We start from the raw sequence: 21950 nt of genomic DNA, 5'->3' as shown, positions 1-21950 counted from the left end.
CTTTCAAAGTCCATAATTATTGTCTCCAATTCCTCTTTGCTATTAAATTTTAAACCTTTCTAATATAAAAATTTAAAGACATAAATTTCTCTTCAGATGCTGGTAAAGCTGCATTCCATACAATTTAATGCGTTGCATTTTCATCATAATTCTTCTTATTTTATCTTTTACCCATGGGTTACTTATGGATGTTTTGTTTTATTTCCAAATATTTGGGTATTTTTCAGCTGTGGTTTTATTATTGATGCCTCATTTAATTCAATTATAATCAGAGAACATATTCTGTAGGTTTTAAATTCTCTGCTATATCTTTTCTGGTCCAGAATATGATGTATCTCTGTGAATGTTTCATGTGTACTTGAAAACTGGAATTCCATTTTTTAGTGTAATATTCCATATGTCAGTTAGATCAAGCTGGTGATAGTGTGTTCAAGTTTGTTATTAATCTACTGATCCCCTGCATTTTTATATAGATTGCTAAGACAGAAGTGTTGAAAATTATAAGACTAACTGTAGCTTTTTACTCCTCCTTTCAGTTATGCCATTTTATACTTCATGTATATTGAGGGTTTTTTTTTATATGAAGCACACACACACATTTAGGAGTTTTTTTTTTTTTTTTAATGCATTGATCCTTTACTCAATACAAAATATTCCTCTTCATCTTTGGTATGAGTTCTTGTCCATGATTCTTTGCTTCATATAGCCACTTCCACTTATATATGATTAGTATTTGTGTAGTGTATCATTTTCATCTTCTTATTTTTCTATTTATCCCATGTATTCTTTGTTCCCTTTTATTGCCACCTTGTGCATTAAATATATTTATTGTTCCATTTAATCATACAGGTTTTTAAAATCTTTATTAACGGCCACCCTAAGGTTTACAACATACACCAGCATTTATTACACCCATCTTTCAAATAATACATAAAGAATCTCACTACAGTATATTTTGTTTTTTTCAGTCATTATGCTAGAATGTCACTCATTTTACTTGTTTGTTATAAATCCCACGATAATTGTCATTATTTTTGTTTTAAACAGTAAATAATATTTTTAAAATTTCAAATTATATATATTTACCAACATATTTATCATTTCTGGCTTTCTGAATTTTTTCATGTGAATCCAGAGTGTCACAACACATCACTTCTATTTGCTAAAGAACTTTCTTCAACTTTTTTATAATGTAGGTCTATTGGCAGTATAAACCAAATTTCCTTATCTATTCATCTGTTAATGGACACTGTTTATTTTGATTTCTTGCCTATTGTGAATAATACTGCAATGAACATAGGAGTACAGACATCTCTTTCGCATGTTGATTTCAATTCCTTTGGATGTATAACAGGAAGTGGGATTTCTGAGTCATATGGCAATTCTATTTTAGGTTTTTGAAAAACCGCCATATTGTTTTTCACAGCTGCTTCACTATTTTATATATCCACAACCAGTGCACAAGGTTTTGAATTTCTCCACATCACCATCAACTCTTTTTATCTTGATTTTGATAATAACAATCCTAAGAGATATAAGGTGATATCTCTGCTGTTTTCGATTTGCATTTCCCTGATAATTAATGATGCTGATCATCTGTTCAAACATGATACTTGTTGGCCACTTGTATGTCTTCTTTGGAGATATTTCCATTCAAGTCTTTTGCCCATTTTTTAACCAGTTTATTTCCTTTTGTGTGTGTGTGTTTGGTTTTGTTTTTTGCTATTAAGCTATAGAAATTCCTTATATAGTTTTGAAATTAATCCCTTATTAGACATATGGTTTGCAAATATTTTCTCCCATTCTTCACGTTGTCTTTTCACTTTGATTTTGTCCTTTGCTATGCATAAGTTTATTGCTTTTTTTTTTTAGTTTGATATAATACCACTTGTCTGTTTTAATAATGAGAACACATGGACACAGGAAGGTGAACATCACACACTGGGGCCTGTTGTGGGGTGAGGGCAGGTGGGAGGGATAGCATTAGGAGATATACCTAATGTTAAATGACAAGTTAATAGGTACAGCACACAAACATAGCACACATACACATATGTAACTAACCTGCACGTTGTGCACATGTACCCTAAAACTTAAAGTATAATAAAAATAAATAAATAAATAAAATTATACAGATCTCTAGCTCACCCTGCAGCACAAACGAAAAATATCATTTTTATTACCATTAGTAGTAGTCGCTAACTTTCACTGGGAGCTTACTACGCAATAAAATCTGTGCTCAGTGCTTAAAAAAAAAAAAACACTTGTCTATTTTTTATTTTGTTGCTTGTACCTTGGTGTTATAACCAAGAAATCAATGCCAAGACCAAAGTCAAGCTTTTCCTCTGTTTCAATTTTACCATTTCAGATCTAAGTTAAAGTCTTTAAGCTGATTTTTGTGTAGGATGTAAGATCCCAATGTCTTCTCTTTCTTTTCTTTCTTTTCCTTCCTTTCCTTCTTTCTTTCTTTTCTCCTTCTCTCCTTTCCTCCCTCTCTTCCTTCCTTTCCCTTACTCCCCTCCTTCTTTCCTTCCTTCCTCATTGCTCCCTCCCTCCCTCCCTTCCCACCTTCCTCCCTCCCTCCCTCCTCTATTCCCTCCTTCCTTCCTTCCTTCCTTCCTCCCTTCTTTCCTACCTCCCTTCCTTCCTTCCTTCCTTTTTTCCTTCTGTTGAAGAGACTATCCTTTCCACATTGTGTTTTCTTGACAACTTCGTCAAAGATCAGTTGACTATATGTGCATAGGTTTATTTTTAGGCTCTTTATTAGTCTATATGCGTGTATTTATGCTGGTACCATGTGGTTTTAATAACTATAGCTTTGAAATATATTTTTAAATCACGAAGTTTGATACCTCCTGCTTTCTTCTTTGTTCTTAGGATTGCTTTGGCTATTCTGGATCTTTTGTGGTGCTATAATAATTTCAGGATTGTTTTTAACTATTCCAGTTAAAAAAAAAAAAAAAAAACGGCCAGTGAGATTCTGATGGAAATACTGAACACAGGATGTCTTTCCATTTTCCATTTATTTATGTCTCCTTCAATTTCTTGTAACAATGTTTTGTAGTTTTCAATGTACCAGTCTTTCACCTCCTTGATTAAGTTTAATTCTAAGTATTTTATTCTTTTTGAGGGCTATGGTAAAAAGAGTTATTTTCTGAATTTCCTTTTCAAATGGTTCATTGTTAGTGCATAGGAATGCAAATACTTTTACTAAATTGATTTATTAGTTCTAACACTTTTTTCTGGAATCTTTATAGTTTTCTACATAAAATAGTTCTCCCTTACCCACAGGGGTGGGGGATATATTCCAAGACCTTCAGTGGATGCCTGAAATTGTGGATATTACCAATCCCTGTATATGCTATGTTTTTAACTATAGATATGCTCCTATGGAAAATTTTGTTACATGATTTTTCTGAGTATATTGAGATGGGAATATATTTTTAAGTTCTTTATTCTGCTAATGTGTTTATCACAGTTATTAATTATAGCATGTTGAACCATTTTTGCATTCCAAGGATAAATTATACTTGATAATGATGTACGAGCTCTCTAATATGCTGTTGTGCTGATGTGTTCTATAAATAATGAGCTTAATGATTATCTTAGGTTAATCTTAAACAATTTTTAATTAGTGATTCAATTTACAATGCCTGCCTTTCCTAACATTTCATATGATCTCTCCCCAGTGTTCTCTTTTTAATAATTTTCACTAACATTGTACACATTTATTTAATGTCAATTCTTACTAGTACATAAGATGGCACTTAGGACTTAGTGTCACTTCTACTAGTAGATAAGCTCCATGAGAATGGAAATGTTTTACTGTTTTGTTAATAACTGTGTGTTTAGCTGGTATGTCCATGTTTGGGGTACAGAATACTCAATAAATATTTTTTGAATGAATACAGGAAAAGAAGGAATCATTTTTAAAAATGGAAATAATGTTATACTAGGGTACTTTTCCTTCCTTGTATAAAATACTATGTGCAATTCGGAGTGGGTTGCAACAGATTACATCAGTTAGCCTCCTAGAAATTTGAAGCTAGATAGACTAAGGCCTGTAAACATATGACAAGACAATAGAATAGTGAGTGGTAAATAGAAGCTCTACAAATAACAGTTAGCGGCCCCCTACCCCCCAGCACACACAAATGTACAGTATGGTAATCAACACATAAAATACATAGCTGATTTTGAAAATTTTGAGTAAAGCAACACGAAAAAGGAAAAAGAAAATGTAATCAAATTGATCACTGGGTCTTCAATAAACAATATGTTCATAGTCATGCAATTCTAAAAGTTTATTGGGTTCGACACTTAGATAATCAATAAATAATGGCAGACATCCTCATTTTGTTTAGAGAACAAAAGGTAAATAGTATCAGTCTTCAAATGCACAAACGTAACTTCAAAAATGAAAATTGGGAAATGTAAAATTGAGATTGAAAGCCAAAGGAAAAAAGAGGTCAGAAAATGTCATTTTCTTACAGTGCCAGGATATAAAATAGATTAATAATTTAATGGATACAAAGTTAATATATTCTTTTAAGGGATAAACTAGGATGGAAAGGAGTAGAACAGAGAGCTGATACCAGAAACCATGTATACATGTCATTATTATTATAATATTTAAACAGTAGTACCACTTTTATTTTCAAATGTGTATGCCATTTGAATAGTAAGCTAAGCTGTTATCAACATGGGGACAAGTTTGTTGTAAAGGCAGAGGTTTGGGATTTGGACTAAACTGGGTAAAATTTAGACTCTGTCACTCTCGGAAATCTGTTGAACATCTCTGAGACTTGGTTTTCTCATCTATGAACAAATTGTGGTTAATGACATAAAATGCACAAAATGCTTGATCACATGAAAGTGACTTATTAAATGTCAAATGTTTGGATCCTTTTTTTCCATTTTTTATTAATTGGACTTGAAGAAAAATGAGCTAAAATATGTATACCAATAGTAGAAATGTTGACTAAAACTATAATCCTAAAAAATTGCAAGATTTTTGCAGATAACTAGCATTATGATATTACAAATCTTCAAATTTTACCATCGTATAAAAAAAAATCTGGGCATCTTCTTTAAAAAGCGTATGTCATGTGCTTTATTGTTTTAAAATAACATTAATCTAGAATAGTCAGAGAGCATTTTGATCACAATGAAATTACACTTAATAATTTTTCTAAATAATTTTGGCCATTCAAAGAAAAAAGTGCTATGGCACTTTCAAATTCATGATTACCTACTGTTTTTCTAATAAAGAATACAAAATTTTATATAGGCACACATTTATTTTTTGTAAAATATTGCTAATTCCACAGGAGAGTATTTGTAATGCTTATTAATTTTGCATTTTAATGTTATTCAGAAATGCCTCTCTCCAATCAGAAAAATATACACAGACCAATTCTAGGATTGTCAGTGTTTGCCTAGCTATTACATTGTCATTAAGACAACAAAATAACTTATTCAGTTAATTTTATAAATTCAGCAATAATAATTCAATATGTACTTTTAACAAATAGTGTGCAATCAATGTTTTTCAAAAGCTGTACCATACCAAGGACCATCATATATATAAAAAAAAGTTTCATAATGCATCAGATTGATTTAGAACAATATTGAGGAAAATCACTTCAAAGTTATGCCTAATATTAACAATTCAATTATACAGATTTTAAAAATATATTTTCACATGTAACAGATTATTCTAATTCAAAATACTATAAAAAACTACATTATACTCTGTACATTACAATTCTAAGACTTGCAGTATTTTCTAATAGTCAGAAAATACTGCAAGATTAATCAATTAAAAGTAATTGTTGGAAATGCTCTATCCAGAAATAACCATTTTAAAATTTATTCTAAATGTGTCTTCCTTAAGAAATCATAAGCATTTCACTAATTAATTTCACATTGTTATTCTTGGAATTGAGGCTATGGGAAGAAAAAGAATTTTGCTTAATCTTATCAACCTAACAAATATTTCTCCAAGATTCCATGTAATTGACTTGATATTTTGTATTACTTTTTCAAACGAAGTAAAAGTTTTTGTTGTTGTTGTTGTTTGTTGTTGTTCTACTTAACTGTCTTGGTAAAATGTAAAATGTGCCTGCTTATTCTCACTACTTACTAGTGGTTTAAATACAATTTTGAACCATGTTGAAGAGTATGTAGCCTAGGAATTAGCTTTGATTGTTATACCTTGTAAGATGGAAAGAGAATTTCCCCCATATAATTCTCCATGATTTTTCCATATGGTTCAACTATTTAGTGTGAGTGAGTTTAAGAAAAGGGACATCTGACAGTCTTTAGACAAGTTGGAGTATTTTACATCATGTAAGAACATACCATGATTCCAGGCCTTCTGGCCCTCCCAAGACACTGGCTGTGTACTGGAAGCACATAAAATGACAGTGACACTGGCTTGATCATATTAAGGGCAAATGTCAAAACAGTTCATTTTCTTCCAAATGAATATCCAAGAAAAGTTTACTGCATGTGAAATGATTAAATTGTAGCAGGACTGTTTAATCACAAAGGAGGAATTGCTTATTCTCTTCAAGAACAACTTACTTGGGGAGAGGCAACTAAAAGAAATGATCTGGACCAAGCTCTCATGTATTCACCATACAGTCCCTACAAAATGATACAAACAAAACAAGCAGACCTCGACATTTTGAAAACTGGAGAAAACATGCATTTATTAACTTTTGGGGAATCAAAGAGCAAAGATTTCTACTATCCTGATTGAATTTACATCAAATGCTGGAGGAGGAGGAGTGTCCTTTGAGAGAACTGTTTAATCAACCTCTGTGTAAGACATAATGTAGTGTTTGCATCAGCAACTATGCCAGATCCTTCCTAAGAAACAATATATTACATGGGAGAATGTTAATTACCAAGCAACGTGGTGTCCTGTATGCTAACATTGTTAGCTATTTAGCATAATGCATAATTTGTCTACATCTTTATTTGAATCATTGTACTCACCTATATATAAATATATATATATATATATAAATGGTTTAAAAAAGAGGTGAATGATACAGCTTATTGTTATGTCCAGATATGAGCATATTAGGAATAGTCTGCTTTCTATTTTATAACCAAGTCCCTCAAAGTTTCTGTCTCTCCAAGGGCTGTAGACACTTCCATGAGTCCCTGTACATCCAAACATAAAACAATTAAAAGAGATTCCAGTCTTTGCCAAAGGAGCAGAGATACTGTACCACTCATCAACATGAGTTTTTCTTCCTTACCCTTTCTATCAAGACCTAAAACTCCACCCAGTTACCAGGACTCAATGACACTCTCTTGTTGTCCCTTTCTTCAAGATGTCCCAATTCTGACACTGACTTCCCTGCTAGGTTTTTAAGAATTTACTTGCTTTCCTTATATAATAGTGCCCCCATCCACAGTTTTGCCTTCCCACAGTTTCAGTTACCCAAGATTAACTTTGACCCAATAATATTAAAAGGAAAATTCTAGAAAAAAACAATTTATAAGTTTTAAGTTATATGCCATTCTAAGTAGCATAAAATCTCACTCCATCCCACCCTGTCCCACCCAGGACATGAATTACCCTTTTGTCCAGTATATTCACACTATATATGCTTCCCATCCATTAGTCACTTAGTAGCTGTCTCAGTTATCACATTGGCTCTTGAAGTATTGCAGTGCTTGTGTTCAAGTGGCCCTTATTTTACTTAGTGGCCCAAAGTGCAAGAGTAGCAAAGCTGCCAATTTGGATATGCCAAAAAGAAGGCATCAAGTGCCTCCTTGAAGTGAAAAGATGAAAGTTCTCAAGTTAATAAGGAAAGAAAAATATCTTATGCTGAGGTTGCCAAGATCTATAGTAAGACCAAATACTCTATCCATGAAATTGTGAAGAAGAAAAAAGAAATTAGTGCATAGTATATATAGGGTTTGGTACTATCGGCAATTATAGGCATCAGCTGGGGATGTTGGAAAGTATTCCCCGTGGATAAGGGGGATACTACTGTACCTACTGACCCCTTGCTACTCTGCCAAACTTTTCACGGCTATATATGCTACTTGTTTCACTAAACAGTTTTTCCAAAAGTATAACAGCTGTTGAGTTCTACCTGTTTTATGAAGCTTCACTTGGCATGCCTTATTTCTTCTCCTGATTCATAAGTAAAAGTAAGACAGAATAATTTAATCAGAAGTTTAGATGAAAGTTGAATTAAAAAATATATAAGTATCCATCCCCTCAATCATTTATCCTTTGTGTTACACATAATCCAATTATACTCTTAGTTATTTTTAAATGTACAATTGAGTTATTATTGACTATAGTCACTCTGTTGTGCTATGAAATAGTAGGTCTTATTCATTCTATTTTATTTTGTACCCATTAACCAATCCCAATCTCCCCGTCACCACTCCCCGACTACCCTTCCCAGCCTCTGGTTACCATCCTTCTATTCTCTATGTCCATTAGTTCAATTGCTTTGATTTTTAGACCCCATGCAATGTTTGCCTTCCTGTGTCTGACTTATTTCACTTAACGTAAGTAAATGCATCTATTATATACCCACAGAAATTTTTTTTAAAACAATATTATCTATAGCAGAGGTCAGCAAACTATGAGGGCCTGGAGACCAAATCCAGCCTGCCACTTTTTCTTGTAAATAAATTTTTATTGAAAGACAAAAAAGTACATATATAAAAAACACAGGCAGTTCAACTGCAAATTTACCCATGTTTATACTGACATCTCAAGGGTTATGTGAAGCTGACATGACAAGAAACCTGCTTACCTCCTCACAACTAATGGCACATTTTTCAAATCAATGATTTTTTCCTAGACCAAGACATATTCTAACTCACACTTAATTAAAAATGCTATCAAACCTATACATGTACATAGTCCAAAAAGACAAGTTCCATAACATATAAGTGCAGCCTTCTCTCTCCTTCCTACTCTCACACATATTTCCACTCCGCAGAGGCAGTCCCTTTACAGCCCTAAAACTGGGTATTCTCTTAACCTCCTTCCATATTTCTAACTATGATTTTATTACTATTTCCTGCTTTTCAATTTAAATTATAATCTACTAGCTTTCTATTATGGAACAAAAGAGTATAACTTTCTTCTCATCCCTCATTCTGAATTTCCCTTTTCCCATCCTTTGAATATACAAGTCATGATTCACTTAGCGATGGGGATATATTCTGAGAAATCCATCATTAGACGATTTTGTCATTGGGCATAGACTGTACTTACACAAACCTAAATGGTACAGCCTAGTACGTACTAGGCTATAGGGTATAACCTATTGATCTTAGTCAACATCATCACAAACACATAAGCTCTGCACTGCTAAGTTACAACAGCTATGATGTCACTAGGCAATAGGAATTTTTCAGCTCCATTATAATCCTATGGGACGACCATTGTATATTCAGTGTGTCACTGAAATGTTATGTGGTGCATAACTGTAGTTCGATAATTTTTGTTAAATCAATCTTCAGTGTTCACATTATTATGGCTGTTTTTCATAGAACAGCATGTTGTGTGCTATAATTATATTTCCAATCTTGAATGATCTGTTTTCCGTTCTAATTGTCTCTTTTGACATTTGTTAGTTTTCTAACCACTCATTGCTAATTCAGAATCTGTCTGCTTGGGCTACCATAAAAAAATACCCCAGATTTGGCTGGGCACGGTGGCTCACACCTGTAATCCCAGCACTTTGGGAGGCCAAGGCGGGCAGATCACCTGCGGTCGGAAGTTCAAGACCAGCCTGACCAACATGGAGAAACTCCATCTCTACTAAAAACACAAAAAATAAAAATAAATAGATAACAAATAAATAAATAAATAAATAAATAATTAGCCAGGCATGGTACCCGGAAGGCGGAGGTTGCAGTGAGCTGAGATTGTGTCATTCAACTCCAGCCGGGGCAAGAAAAGCAAAACTCAAGTCTCAAGAACAACAACAACAACAACAAAAACAACTCAGATTTGATGACTTAAACAAAAGACATTTATTTTCTCACAGTTCTGGCAACTGGAAGTTCTAGGACAAGGTCCCAGCAGAGTTGGTTTCCTCTGAGGCCTGTGACATTGGCCTCTTTACCTGGTTACTTTATATGCACACCCACCCCTGGTATCTCTGTATATCCTATCATCTTATTCTCCTCTTACAAGGACATCAGCCATATTAGATTAGAGCCCACCCTAATGGCTTCATTTTAACTTAATTACCTATTTAAAAGCCCTATATCCAAATATAGTAAAATTGTGAAGAACTAGGAGTTAGGGCTCCAACAAGTGAAAATAAAAGGGGAGACAAAATGCAATCCAAAACCCCTGCCCAGAAGTGGAAAGCTCTTCTCAATACACTCAACCACATCAGGTAACGCCAGCTTGGTCTCCTCCCCAGAGGTGGCCTTCCTGAAGTTCTCCACTCCTCACAATGGTCTGACTGCTGGCACTGAGAGCCTGCTGTTTAGGGTCCACTTCCACCGTTACTTTGGAAATTTCCATTCTCTCCTCTGTGCTGGATCCCCTGAGGCTACTTCTCCTTCACTCACTCCTTGTTTTTGGTAAACACATCTTCCAGCAGCTTCCAGAGAGTTGTGCATTCTTTAAAATCTTTAGTTTATATAAATAACTTCTTTCTACTTTCTTTTTTTTTAATTTTTAATTATTTTTATTTTATTATTATTATACTTTAAGTTTTAGGGTACATGTGCACAATGTGCAGGTTAGTTACATATGTATACATGTGCCATGCTGGTGTGCTGCACCCATTAACTCATCATTTAGCATTAGGTATATCTCCTAATGCTATCCCTCCCCCCTCCCCCCACCCCACAACAGTCCCCAGAATGTGATGTTCCCCTTCCTGTGTCCATGTGTTCTCATTGCTCAATTCTCACCTATGAGTGAGAACATGCGGTGTTTGGTTTTTTGTCCTTGCGATAGTTTGCTGAGAATGATGGTTTCCAGCTGCATCCATGTCCCTACAAAGGACATGAACTCATCATTTTTTATGGTTGCATAGTATTCCATGGTGTATATGTGCCACATTTTCTTAATCCAGTCTATCATTGTTGGACATTTGGGTTGGTTCCAAGGACATTTGGGTTGGTTCTACTTTCTTACTAGACCAAACTTTTGCCAGGATACAAAATTCTAAGTGAAAAAATATTTCCCTTCAGAATTTTGAAAGCATTGTCCCACTGTTTTCTGCCATTACTGATGAGACATCTGAAGACATTCCAATTTTCCACCCTTAGTTTTGAATATTTTCTTCTTTTTCTCCTATTGTTCCTCTTCCTCATATGCCTTTTCCTTTTTCCTTTGGCTTCTTCTTTTGTTTCCTTCTCCCTGACCAGCACAGATCTTTTCTAGTCCTTATTGTATAATGAGTGGGCCCTCTCAATTTGACAATTTTTGTGTGGAAAATTTGAGCGTATTATGTCTTTCATAATATTCTACCCTAGTGTTTTATAAAATCCCTTTCTTAAATTCCTACTATATTGATATTGCTTCTCTCTAACTACCATAATTTTCTCAACTTTTTAATTCTTCTTTTACACTATTTGGTTTTATTGTTCATTTTATTATTCTTCATTCTTCAATGTCCTTAGGTTTACCTTCTAGGCTTTTTATTAAATTATTCATTTGTTATGCTAGATTTAATTTCCAGGAGCTCTTTCAGGTTCACTGAGTGTCTTGTTTTGTTTTGTGATCTAGTCTACTATTCTTATTTTATGTATGTACCATATTCTCATGTTACTAGGAATATTTATTAAATATATATTTTAAGATTGATTTCTATTTCCAGAACTATATGGTATTGTTTGATTCCTCTGAGTTTCTCTTTTTGTGTATGGTTTTTGTTTGTTTGTTTGCTTATTCCTTCTTGTTCTTGTTAGAAATGTCCTCAAATCCCTATGTCTGCTGTCTGGTGTCTGAATACAAGCAGGAGTTAAGCACTCAAAAGAGGTTAGGAGTTGAGTGGAGGCAGAGAGCTTTTCTCACATAGATTTTATTTTAGAGTAATCAATGTTTAATATTGCACTGGGGAACACCAGGTTTCATATCTCTGCACACACAGACACACAGACACACACAGGCACACACACTTTTGATTGAATGATATAATGCATTTTATCCTGTGTTGAACCATTTCCCATGAGGAAACTCCTCCAATCTTGTGTCAATGTCAATAGAGATATGGACCAGGCTGTAATGCTTCTCAGAGTCATTTGGGAAAATCATATCACGTTCAGTGATATGATTACTCTTAATTCCCTTAATTTTAGCATGGTGCCTAGACTCTTAACTGTAGCTGGTGTTTCTGAGTAGAGTATCCCTGGATCAAATTCTCCAAATAGCAAACTCTTTTACCAGGATTAGGAAAGTAACCAGCAATGGATATGTACAGGGGTTCAAAGAACCTACTTTTCTTTTAGACTTCTAACCAGTATTCATGTATTTAGTCATACATATAACCCTACATTCAGAGACATCTGGTACCTCTATTTTCTGAGACTGTTGAGGTTCGGTTGCAAAACGCAGCTTGCTTCTAATTTGTTTCCTGTCTCAACTTAAATTTTAACTTCCGTCACTGTTGCCACTCATCTATCTGCTTTGTAGCTTGCAAAATTATTATTAATATAAAATTAGTATTGTCTCATCTACCAAATCTGTTGTCCCTATAGGTATCAATCTTCTTACTCATTTCTTCCAATTTAGTAGTGTCAGGAAAAAAAAGAGAATGCATTTGATTAACTAAAAGCTTCCAAATTCACATTATAAAGGGTACTCTAGAAGGTATTATGTATTTATTTCCTAATGCTTACACCTCTTTTGCTACACAAAGATAGTACACATACTGAAAAACTGAAAGTAATTTAAAGCCAAATTACCACTCGAAGGGGCACAACACTCACAATTACATAAGTCAACCAAATATAGAAACACTTGATTATCTTCAGTTCAAATTCATTTCTTCAATAAACATGTTTGGAGTACCTACTATGTTGAACCAATTAAGAAACGATTAAAGTAGTGCTTAAATGAACTGATGAATCAGTCTGATCTGAATTAAGGTAGTAATTGTGAAGAAAGTGGGGAGCAGATACTTTTTCTCATATATATATTTCAAAAAATATTTTAAAAGTTTTCCAATCATTTTTTGGTCTACACTCTTCTGTTAGTTTCCTAGGGCTGCCAAACAAAGTACCACAACCTGAATGGCTTAAACAACAGAATGTTATTGTCTCACAGTTCTACAGACTGGAATTCAGAAATCAAGTTGTTGGCAGGGTTGGATCTTCCTGAGAGCTGTGAGGGAAGGATCTGTTCCAGACCTCTCTCCTTGGCATGTATATTGCCGTCTTCATGTTTACATGGTGTTTTCCCTGTATACATGTCTGCCTCCAAATTTTCTCTTTTTATAAGGACACTGGTCATATTGGATTAGCGCCTACCCTAATGGTCTCATTATAAATCTATTACTTCTTTCAACACCTTATCACCACATAAGTTCACATGCTGAGGTACTAAGGGTTGGGACTTCAACGCAGGAATTTTGTAGGCCCACAATTCAGCTAATAGCAGCCCACTCCAAATGAAAGATGAGAAAATCAGTTTAAACATTTTAGAAATGGATAAGTAGTTTAGGTAAATTAGAGTGAGGACAACACAGAGCCTGCCCATTCAGGACTTACAGTCCTAGATTAATGTAAAAGAGTATGCCTATTAAGTGCTCCAGAAGAGAATAAAACATATACCTGAAAGATCTATGCACATTTTGCCTTTCCCCATTCTCTATAGAAACCACCAATTGTTCTCATTTGTCCACACATTGCAGATAATGGCTAGAGATGGAGTCATTGGCTTAGAAACACAGGAGGTAGTAGAATTTACTGAACATAAAATAAGGAAGCACTTAAAAAATTATAAAATAAAAAATTTTAAATATAGTTTATACCATTATTTGCTTTATACAATTTAATTTAGTTATAAGTTTGATAGAACTGTGGACCTAAAAAATGCATCATAAATATCATATAAGCCAAAGGTTACCAAACTGAAATGTGTTTCAGAATTACCTGTGGAGCTTTTAAAAATACAGAGATTGTTGATTACCACCCCAAATATCTTGAATAGAAGGTTCTCAAATGCATAGTTTTGAGAAACTCTCCAATTGGTTCTAATGCCTGATCCATCTGCTTTGTCTTAAGGTTGAAAAAATTGAGCCCACTTTAACAAAACTACATATCATAAGACATATTTAATAAAAAATGTTCCAGTTCTGTTTATATATGATTCATTTTGATCAACAGATTATGAGAATATTCATAGAAACTATTTGAAAAACACTTTTGTTAATACAATCAATGATACAACTGTTCTTATGGAAAAGATAGCTCAGTAATATTTGTTTCCTTTTAGTAAAACTTTAAGGTCACCAATACTTAATGCTGGCGAATTTTTAAAAACCCAAATTTAAAAAAGTCTTCTAAAATGGAAAGCACAACTTACTAAAAAAGATTTTAGAAACTTACAGATGATGTCCTATCCACTTCACAACGGCTACTGAGAATAAAACAGGCCTCAGCGTCATCCATCCTAAATACAGATGGAAAAACAAAATAATCACACACTGAAATATCTACATGTTTTCTGAAAAATAGAATTTCAGTCTTTAGTCCATATATTGCACAAAATGTACATGTAGACCATGTGTATCCTTAAGCTTAAATGAAAGTTGAATTTCTAGCAGATCATGACTATATCTGATTTTGAACAAAAAAAAATTTGCTATTGGGTTGTCTATTATAACTTAATGTTTTATGACAAAAGTTAATAAAAGCCAAATGTTATTTCTTTGTATGATTAAATATATTTTATATGCATGCTTTGAGTAAATTAAGGGGCTATATTGGTCTTTATTTTATGATTAATAGTATTTTAACTGTAATGTCTGAATCAAACTAAGAGGGGTGGAATACAGCTCCTCTGTATTCATAAGTAAAACTCTAGTTTGTATTTATACTTCCTGGAGATCATTCTTCATCTTTTTCCAAGCCCCTTCCCCTCATACTAGGGTTCAATATTTCTTAAGTTTAGTGATAAAGACACAGTGTATTTTAGTGTTTGATACATGATGTTCTAAGAGCACAAGAATGTTTATTTTCAAAATGAGGAATGATTTATCTCTGTGGTTCTCTGTGATAAAGTAAATATTTTCCAAAAAAAAAAAAATGGTTTCTATGGGGAGGAAATATGTAAGTCCTTGAAATAAGACCAAACCAAACAGTTCTGGGAAAATGTTGCACCATGGTTATTAAGATAATATGAGTGTTGGATAACTTTCTTTAAACACCATTTTCAACTAAGCAATTCAAAACTCATGTAACTAACCTATGAAACTTGTTTGGAGAATCCTACTCCATGCTCTATGCATGAGGAATTGCACTGAAAAATGTATTAGTTTATATTAAATCCCAAATATTTTATAGGAAGCTAAGATTGGAAATGAACATAAAAATGGATACTGCGTCACTCTAACTTATTTTTTTAAATAGCTTTTAGAGTATGACCAGACAGCTACTTCTCTCTCTCCTTCATTCCCTTCCCTTTTCTTTTATCACATGGAGGAATTCTTCTTGTAAATATGGTCGCTTTTACCAAGACATCATTTTAAGACTATTGGTAATAAATTAGTTATATTAATCCTAAATAGTATATAGCTTAGATACTAATAGCTAATACCAATAACTCAGATAAATTTGTTAGATGGAAAGAAGCCTCCATGTATTACACAAATTCATATTGAACATAATATGAATGTTATTCATGTTTATTGTGTGAAGAACTTAACTATCATACAATAAATTAAGAATATTGATTATCTACACAAATGAATACAATGATCTAGATTATAGTAGTATCTAAGCATCTATTTCTCTAGCACACCCAAATAATGAGTATAGATAGCAAACAGTAAACACCTAAAGCCAGGGTTTACCTGAGGTGCTGGGAAAATCTGATGACTTAAAGAACTGTCACATGTACAATGACCACAAATATAAAGTATTTAATCCACCAAAAAGATGAAAATACTCACAAAGAAATGTAACTTTCCAATTAGATAACACTCATTATATCCTGCTAGTTTCTCGTGCTGTTTTTTTTTTCAGAAGTTGAATCATTGAAAAAAAACTCCATTAAATCGACTTTATTATATATAAATCAAAGGTAACATCAGAGTTCCTGACTAGGTATCTAGTCATCATTTGAAGGATTATGCAGCACAAAGGAGTCCAGAAGTCTGTTCCACAAAACAGTTGACTTTTCTTCTGTTCTTTTCCAACACCCACTAGACAGACACACACACACACACATAGACACACACATAGACACACACTTGCACACACAGTGAAGACAGGCACAAACACACACCTACTCATGCACACTCAGGTTATTCAGGAAAGAAAAAAAAAGTATAAAGCACTTATGCTATTCAATTCAGTGGGGAGACTTTTAAATCTAGAAGCGTATGCAGGACAACTCAAGGGTAAACATGAAGATATGTTTAAAACTTTAAAAACAGCAGAAAATATTGAGCAAAACCACTTTTGTTGAAGATACCTTCTGGCATCTGAAACTAAGGAGACTGTTTTGCAGAAACTCTGTTTCTGTGGTGTCCACACTATGCTCAATAATACTCTCACTCTACTCATATGATACAACTTGGTAACTTGTGACAAATGTTTAAGACTATGTCACCTTTAAGACAAATTGCCTGGTACATGCACAAAAAGAAGAGGGTAGCTAAGTAAGTCCTGTCACCTTTCTGATTCCTCTAGTCCATGGCAACCATTTTTTCTCTGACCCCAGGCAACACAAGTGCTATGTGTCCAATACATAGTGCAAGCTCTTTAAAATGTAAACCCTAACTCACACTGCACTGGTATGTCACACCATATTTAGCCCACAATTTTTATATGTGGGATAAAAACAGTATTCGGGGATTTGGAGACTACTCTAACAGTGAGTCTGGATAACTCAGTGAATCTCTGACAGCTTAAGATAATTATTCTGGGCCACTTTTTTCATTGTGCTGTGTGGTCACAGTCTTCTGAACAGTTTTGCCTTGAGATGAGGCTGAAAAAGAGGAGTAAACACACTGATTTTATGATATATTTTTGACCTTTTAGTTTGGCCAGCAGAAGGACTAAGGCAAGAGTCTATACTCAAACATACTTAAACACATCTTGCAACACTGAAAATTGCTAAAATTTGGAGGAAAGAGAAAATATTAAGTCACTCAAAACTGTAAGCTGCAAGATGAAAGGCAGGGATACCTACTTTGCTCTCAATAGGTCTTGATCTTTAAGGGCTGAACCTTGAAGGTAGATAACTCGTTGGGACCACATTGGAATCTGCAGTACCCTTCGAACCTGTACATCCATTTCAGTAGGACACAAAATCACCACATAATAATCCTATTCAAAACAAAATGGGCAATGGAATAGAAACAAAAATGTTTTATGTTACACTACATAGAAAAATAAAATATCTAAGAAAAATTTGAAATATGATAAAACTGAAATGAACTTTTGCTAATAAAATTTCATGTTTAAAACCTGGACATATATTAAATAGCAATTACACTATAATAAATACAACTGGGACATACACAAATCTCATAAATCAATAAATTCATCTCAACTTATTTCAGTCTTACTAAGACCATAAGGGAAGGTAATCAGTGGTTATACCTGGCACACACTTTCAGCTTGTGAAGGTTTTAGTTTTATCTACAGACTGATCCTAAAATATACATTGAACACCAGGCAGAAGCATTGAAGTATCAATTCATACTTCATTACTTTTAGGATCAAAATTGTGATAGCGATTTATATCATTTAGCTATATAATTATGAAACAATAATTTTGAACAGCTTCTGATGAATATTTGAATGAATAAGGATCCATAAAAACATTGAAAATACTGACAAAGTAAATTAAATGAACATGATATCAAAATATTACAAAATATATGGTCCTTTGGAGAAAATTACATCTGAGTGGTGAAACAGTTTAAACCAATGATTTATAGAAATTAAAATTCTCTGGTAAACATTCACCATTTTACTGCTGTAAAATATATCTACTAGGAATTTCTGGAGTTTAAATAATTCTCTACACTGATACTAGATAAAGTTAATGACTGTATGATATGGTTTGGATTTGTGTCCCTGTCCAAACCTCATGTTAAATTATAATTCCAAATGTTAAGAGAGGGGCCTGATGGGAGATGACTGAATCACGGTGGCAGATTTCCCCCTTGCTGTTCTCCTGATAGTGAGTGTGTATCACCCCCCTCTTCCTCCTGCTCTGGCCATGTGAAGACACACCTGCTTCCCTTTCGCATTACACGTGACCATAAGTTTCCTTAGGCCTCCCCAGCCATGTTTCCAGTATAGCCTGTGGAATCGTAAGCCAATTAAATCTCTTTTCTTTATACATTATCCTCTCTCAGGTAATTCTTTATAGCAGTGTGAGAGCAGGCTAATACACCATGGGACCACAAATGGATTTCCTTTATGAGTTATGATAAGTAAGCTTGAAATTAATTAAATATAAATAATTAAAAAAACAAGTATGGAGTTGCTATTAAAAATGCAAGTTAACATATGAAAACAAAAGAATAAGAACAAAATGATTCTGCCATTTAAGATAGAACAAAATGATTCTATCATTTAAGAATCAATTATAAATTAGGTGTTTTAAAACACAAAAATATAGTATTTATAAAGGTCTACAAAATATTCACAAATCAATATTTCTATGTTTTGTAAGGAAAGGATAATTAGAAATACTAAGCATTGTCTTGAAGTCTGGAGTTATTCTACTTCTTGACAAAAATTTGTTGAGTAAATACAAGACCTTCAACAGACTAAGTGCAGTAAGCAGGAAAGGAGATTAATGCCATGGCCCATAGCAGAAAGTGGAAATATTCAAGAATTTTATCTGCATAGACAGAAAGAAAAGTTTCTTCTTAATTCATATTCTCAATTCAGCTAGTTATTGTCCAATTTTTGGTCATGTATTGCTATACATATAGGATCTATTTATACTTCAGGAAACAAAAGAAAAAAATGAAAGTCCCAGACTTCCACATTTCCATTAGCAATCCTTGATAAAATTCTGCAGTATTTAACTGAGCAGATGATATTGAAATGGTTTCTTTCTTGTTTTATTATATTTTATCTTAAAATTCACTGTTCCATAAAAATATCATTTATGCTCTACCCAAGGGAGAAAAAGCAATCTTTTAATTCAAAGAAAAATTTTCTTGTAGCATTAACATTTTTCCATCTGTCTTTCAGCGTAGATACAGAAGGAAACTTAAAATACTGAGTATTCCTCCAGCATTTTTTTTCTATGTTCCTGGTTATATTTGTGGTTCTTCATTTACTCCTTCTATATTTGGTTGTATAAATAAAAATCCTCCACAAAGCAGGCTGCACCATCAGTTAATTGACTTTGACAATATGTTAGTAGGTATGATCCAGTATAGCACATAATATAAGCCAAATGTACCTGGAGCCTAGGATGAGCATAGAATTCATTTAAAAAATCCATAAGTAAATCAATCTTCAGTGAGCTGACACACAGGACGACATGCTTTTCAGTTTGAGCTCTATGTCGACTATAGTTTCCTCCTGACTTTTGTCTCTCCATCCACAAATAAGCCAGCTGTTCAAACTGTAATATATTTTCCACATGTGAATGAAAAACACAGTAAGGAAATAAATAAATCAATGCAATACATCTATTGTTTATTAGGTACTTTCAATTTCCTAGATGGAACTCATTGAGATTCTAATTGTCAGTATTCCCCTTCAACGACAGACTTTTCATATAATTTCTAGAGGCTGCAAATGTCTCCCAGGGGCTTCGGGTCTCTAAGGAAACATATTAACATGATTTTGCTATCACATAATAACAGGCCACTAAGAGGTTTGTACCTCTGCTTTATGTCCGGTAGAGCTGAGTGAAAGAGAAAAGCCTCATTGCTATTTTCCCACATTCTCTGTCAAATTCTAACCATATCTCATGCAATAGGAGTTACTCTTACCATAACACACAAGGCCACATTCTAGCTGTACAGTAGCCATTAACGGAGGAAAGTGAAAGGTGCAAGGGAGGGATGTCAGGAAGAAAGACATGCATGAATTTATCGGAGTAGGAAGGCCATTTTTGCAGGTATTCTATTCAGATACATTGCGGCCAAAGTTTTGCAATGGAATATGCAAGTTTGATTTGCATTTCCCTATAGCCTGCTTCTGATCTGCCCACACATGGGCAGCCAGGGCTTATTATAGGAAAGAGTTAGAGATTGCATCTACTTATTTTTAATTCCATTTATATATCCATCCCTTTGCAACCTCCCTACTCACTCCCCAAAGTGCCACATAATATTTACATACCATGTTCAGACTTTTTTTTTTTTTTTTTTTTTTTTTTTGTAGAGATGGGGTTTTACCTTATAGCCCAAGCTCATCTTCAACTCCTTGGCTCAAGCCATCCACCTGCCTCAGCCTCCCAAAATACTGGTATTATAGGCATGAGCCCTGCACCTGGCCCAGATTTTACTTGACAAACATAAGTAATAGATTTTTCTTCATTGCAGTGTATAACTTTGTGGTTTATTTTGAAGAACCAAGAGAAATCAACCCTTCACAAATTTATTTCTTTGATCTATCATCCTATAATTAAAAACTATGTTATTCTATATTTAATATAATTAAGTACCCTATATTAAAAAAAATCTTGAATGATTGAAATAAGATGAGTGCTGTCAGTCATGACTGGAAGGAAAAAAAAGCAACTCGGTGTTTCTAATAAAATGTAAAATGACATTTCTGCAGTAATTTATGTAATTGATTAAATGTAATGATAGTATGTGTTTGTAAATTAGTGTTAGATAAATAAGCCACTTTCCATTTCTTATTAAATGTGGAGGATTCAATTTCATGTCTCTGTACATTTCTATGCAATATAAGATGGTTTTGTTTACCTGTATGGGTAGAACCACAAGAGCAACACAAATCATAGCAACTACAAAAAGCTTGGAGGACCATGTTTCAGGAGTGACATCCCCGAAGCCCACAGTAGAAAACGTCACAATGCAGAAATAAAGGGAATCAAAGAGATTCAACTTCTTTCCTATTCGTTCCAGATGTTGGATCCCACAAATGCTAAAGAAACAAATATGCATTACAATTAAATCTTTCAAACTGGACACATAATTTCTCATCATTATTCTTTTGAAAGCCAAAGCACATTTCATAAAGCCATTTAATAGTTCCTCTTATATTTTACAATATATTTTTCTAGGAAAGATATAATTAGTAAGTTCTTGTCCTACATTGACCAGACATGATCTTATTTTGATTAATAGACAAAAGTGGTAGCTAAAATATCACACAGTATATTTGAGTAACATGCAAAATGAACAGACAATTTCATGGGTGATACACATAGACACTGAATGAACATCAACACAAGAAATCGCTACCTCTAATCCCTACCAAAATACCAAGTCTTTTCTTTTTCTTTTTTTTATAATTTTTTTGAGACTCTTTTTCTTTTTTTATAATTTAGGAAGAAGAGAAAGACAGTAAAAGGCTTGAGGAGTTAACAATTGCCAAATGCTATGGTTTGAATGCTGTCCCCTCCAAAACTCATGTTAAAATTTAATTGCCATTGTACCACACTAAAAGGTGAGACCATTAAGAGGTGTTTAGGTCATAAGGGCCCCACCAACATGAATGAACTAATGTTGGTATCCTGGGAATGGGCTCCCTCACAAGATCGATCTCTCTCTCTCTCTCTCTCTTTCGCTCTCTCTGTCTCATGTGTGCTTTCT

The 21950-nt window shown here is 33.7% G+C and overlaps 1 protein-coding gene across 4 annotated transcripts in view; it reads right to left on the bottom strand.

Moving 5' to 3' along the window:
* The window catches only part of KCNT2 (potassium sodium-activated channel subfamily T member 2), a 390920-nt gene that overhangs the window by 188743 nt on the left and 180227 nt on the right, over positions 1-21950 (bottom strand). For all 4 annotated transcript variants that reach the window (XM_008974047.5, XM_003820605.5, XM_003820604.5 and 1 more), the window contains exons 9-12: positions 21099-21279; positions 19619-19783; positions 17378-17514; positions 14569-14632 (exon numbers count right to left, since the gene is read on the bottom strand). In XM_008974047.5, coding sequence (XP_008972295.3) covers positions 14569-14632; positions 17378-17514; positions 19619-19783; positions 21099-21279 — 547 coding nt within the window. The remainder of the gene's footprint in view (positions 1-14568; positions 14633-17377; positions 17515-19618; positions 19784-21098; positions 21280-21950) is intronic.

Source organism: Pan paniscus, chromosome 1 (assembly GCF_029289425.2).
Source record: "Pan paniscus chromosome 1, NHGRI_mPanPan1-v2.0_pri, whole genome shotgun sequence".
NCBI classification, from domain to species: domain Eukaryota; kingdom Metazoa; phylum Chordata; class Mammalia; order Primates; family Hominidae; genus Pan; species Pan paniscus.
Note: the sequence above shows the minus strand (reverse complement) of the source record. Positions and strands in the feature narration are given on the sequence as shown.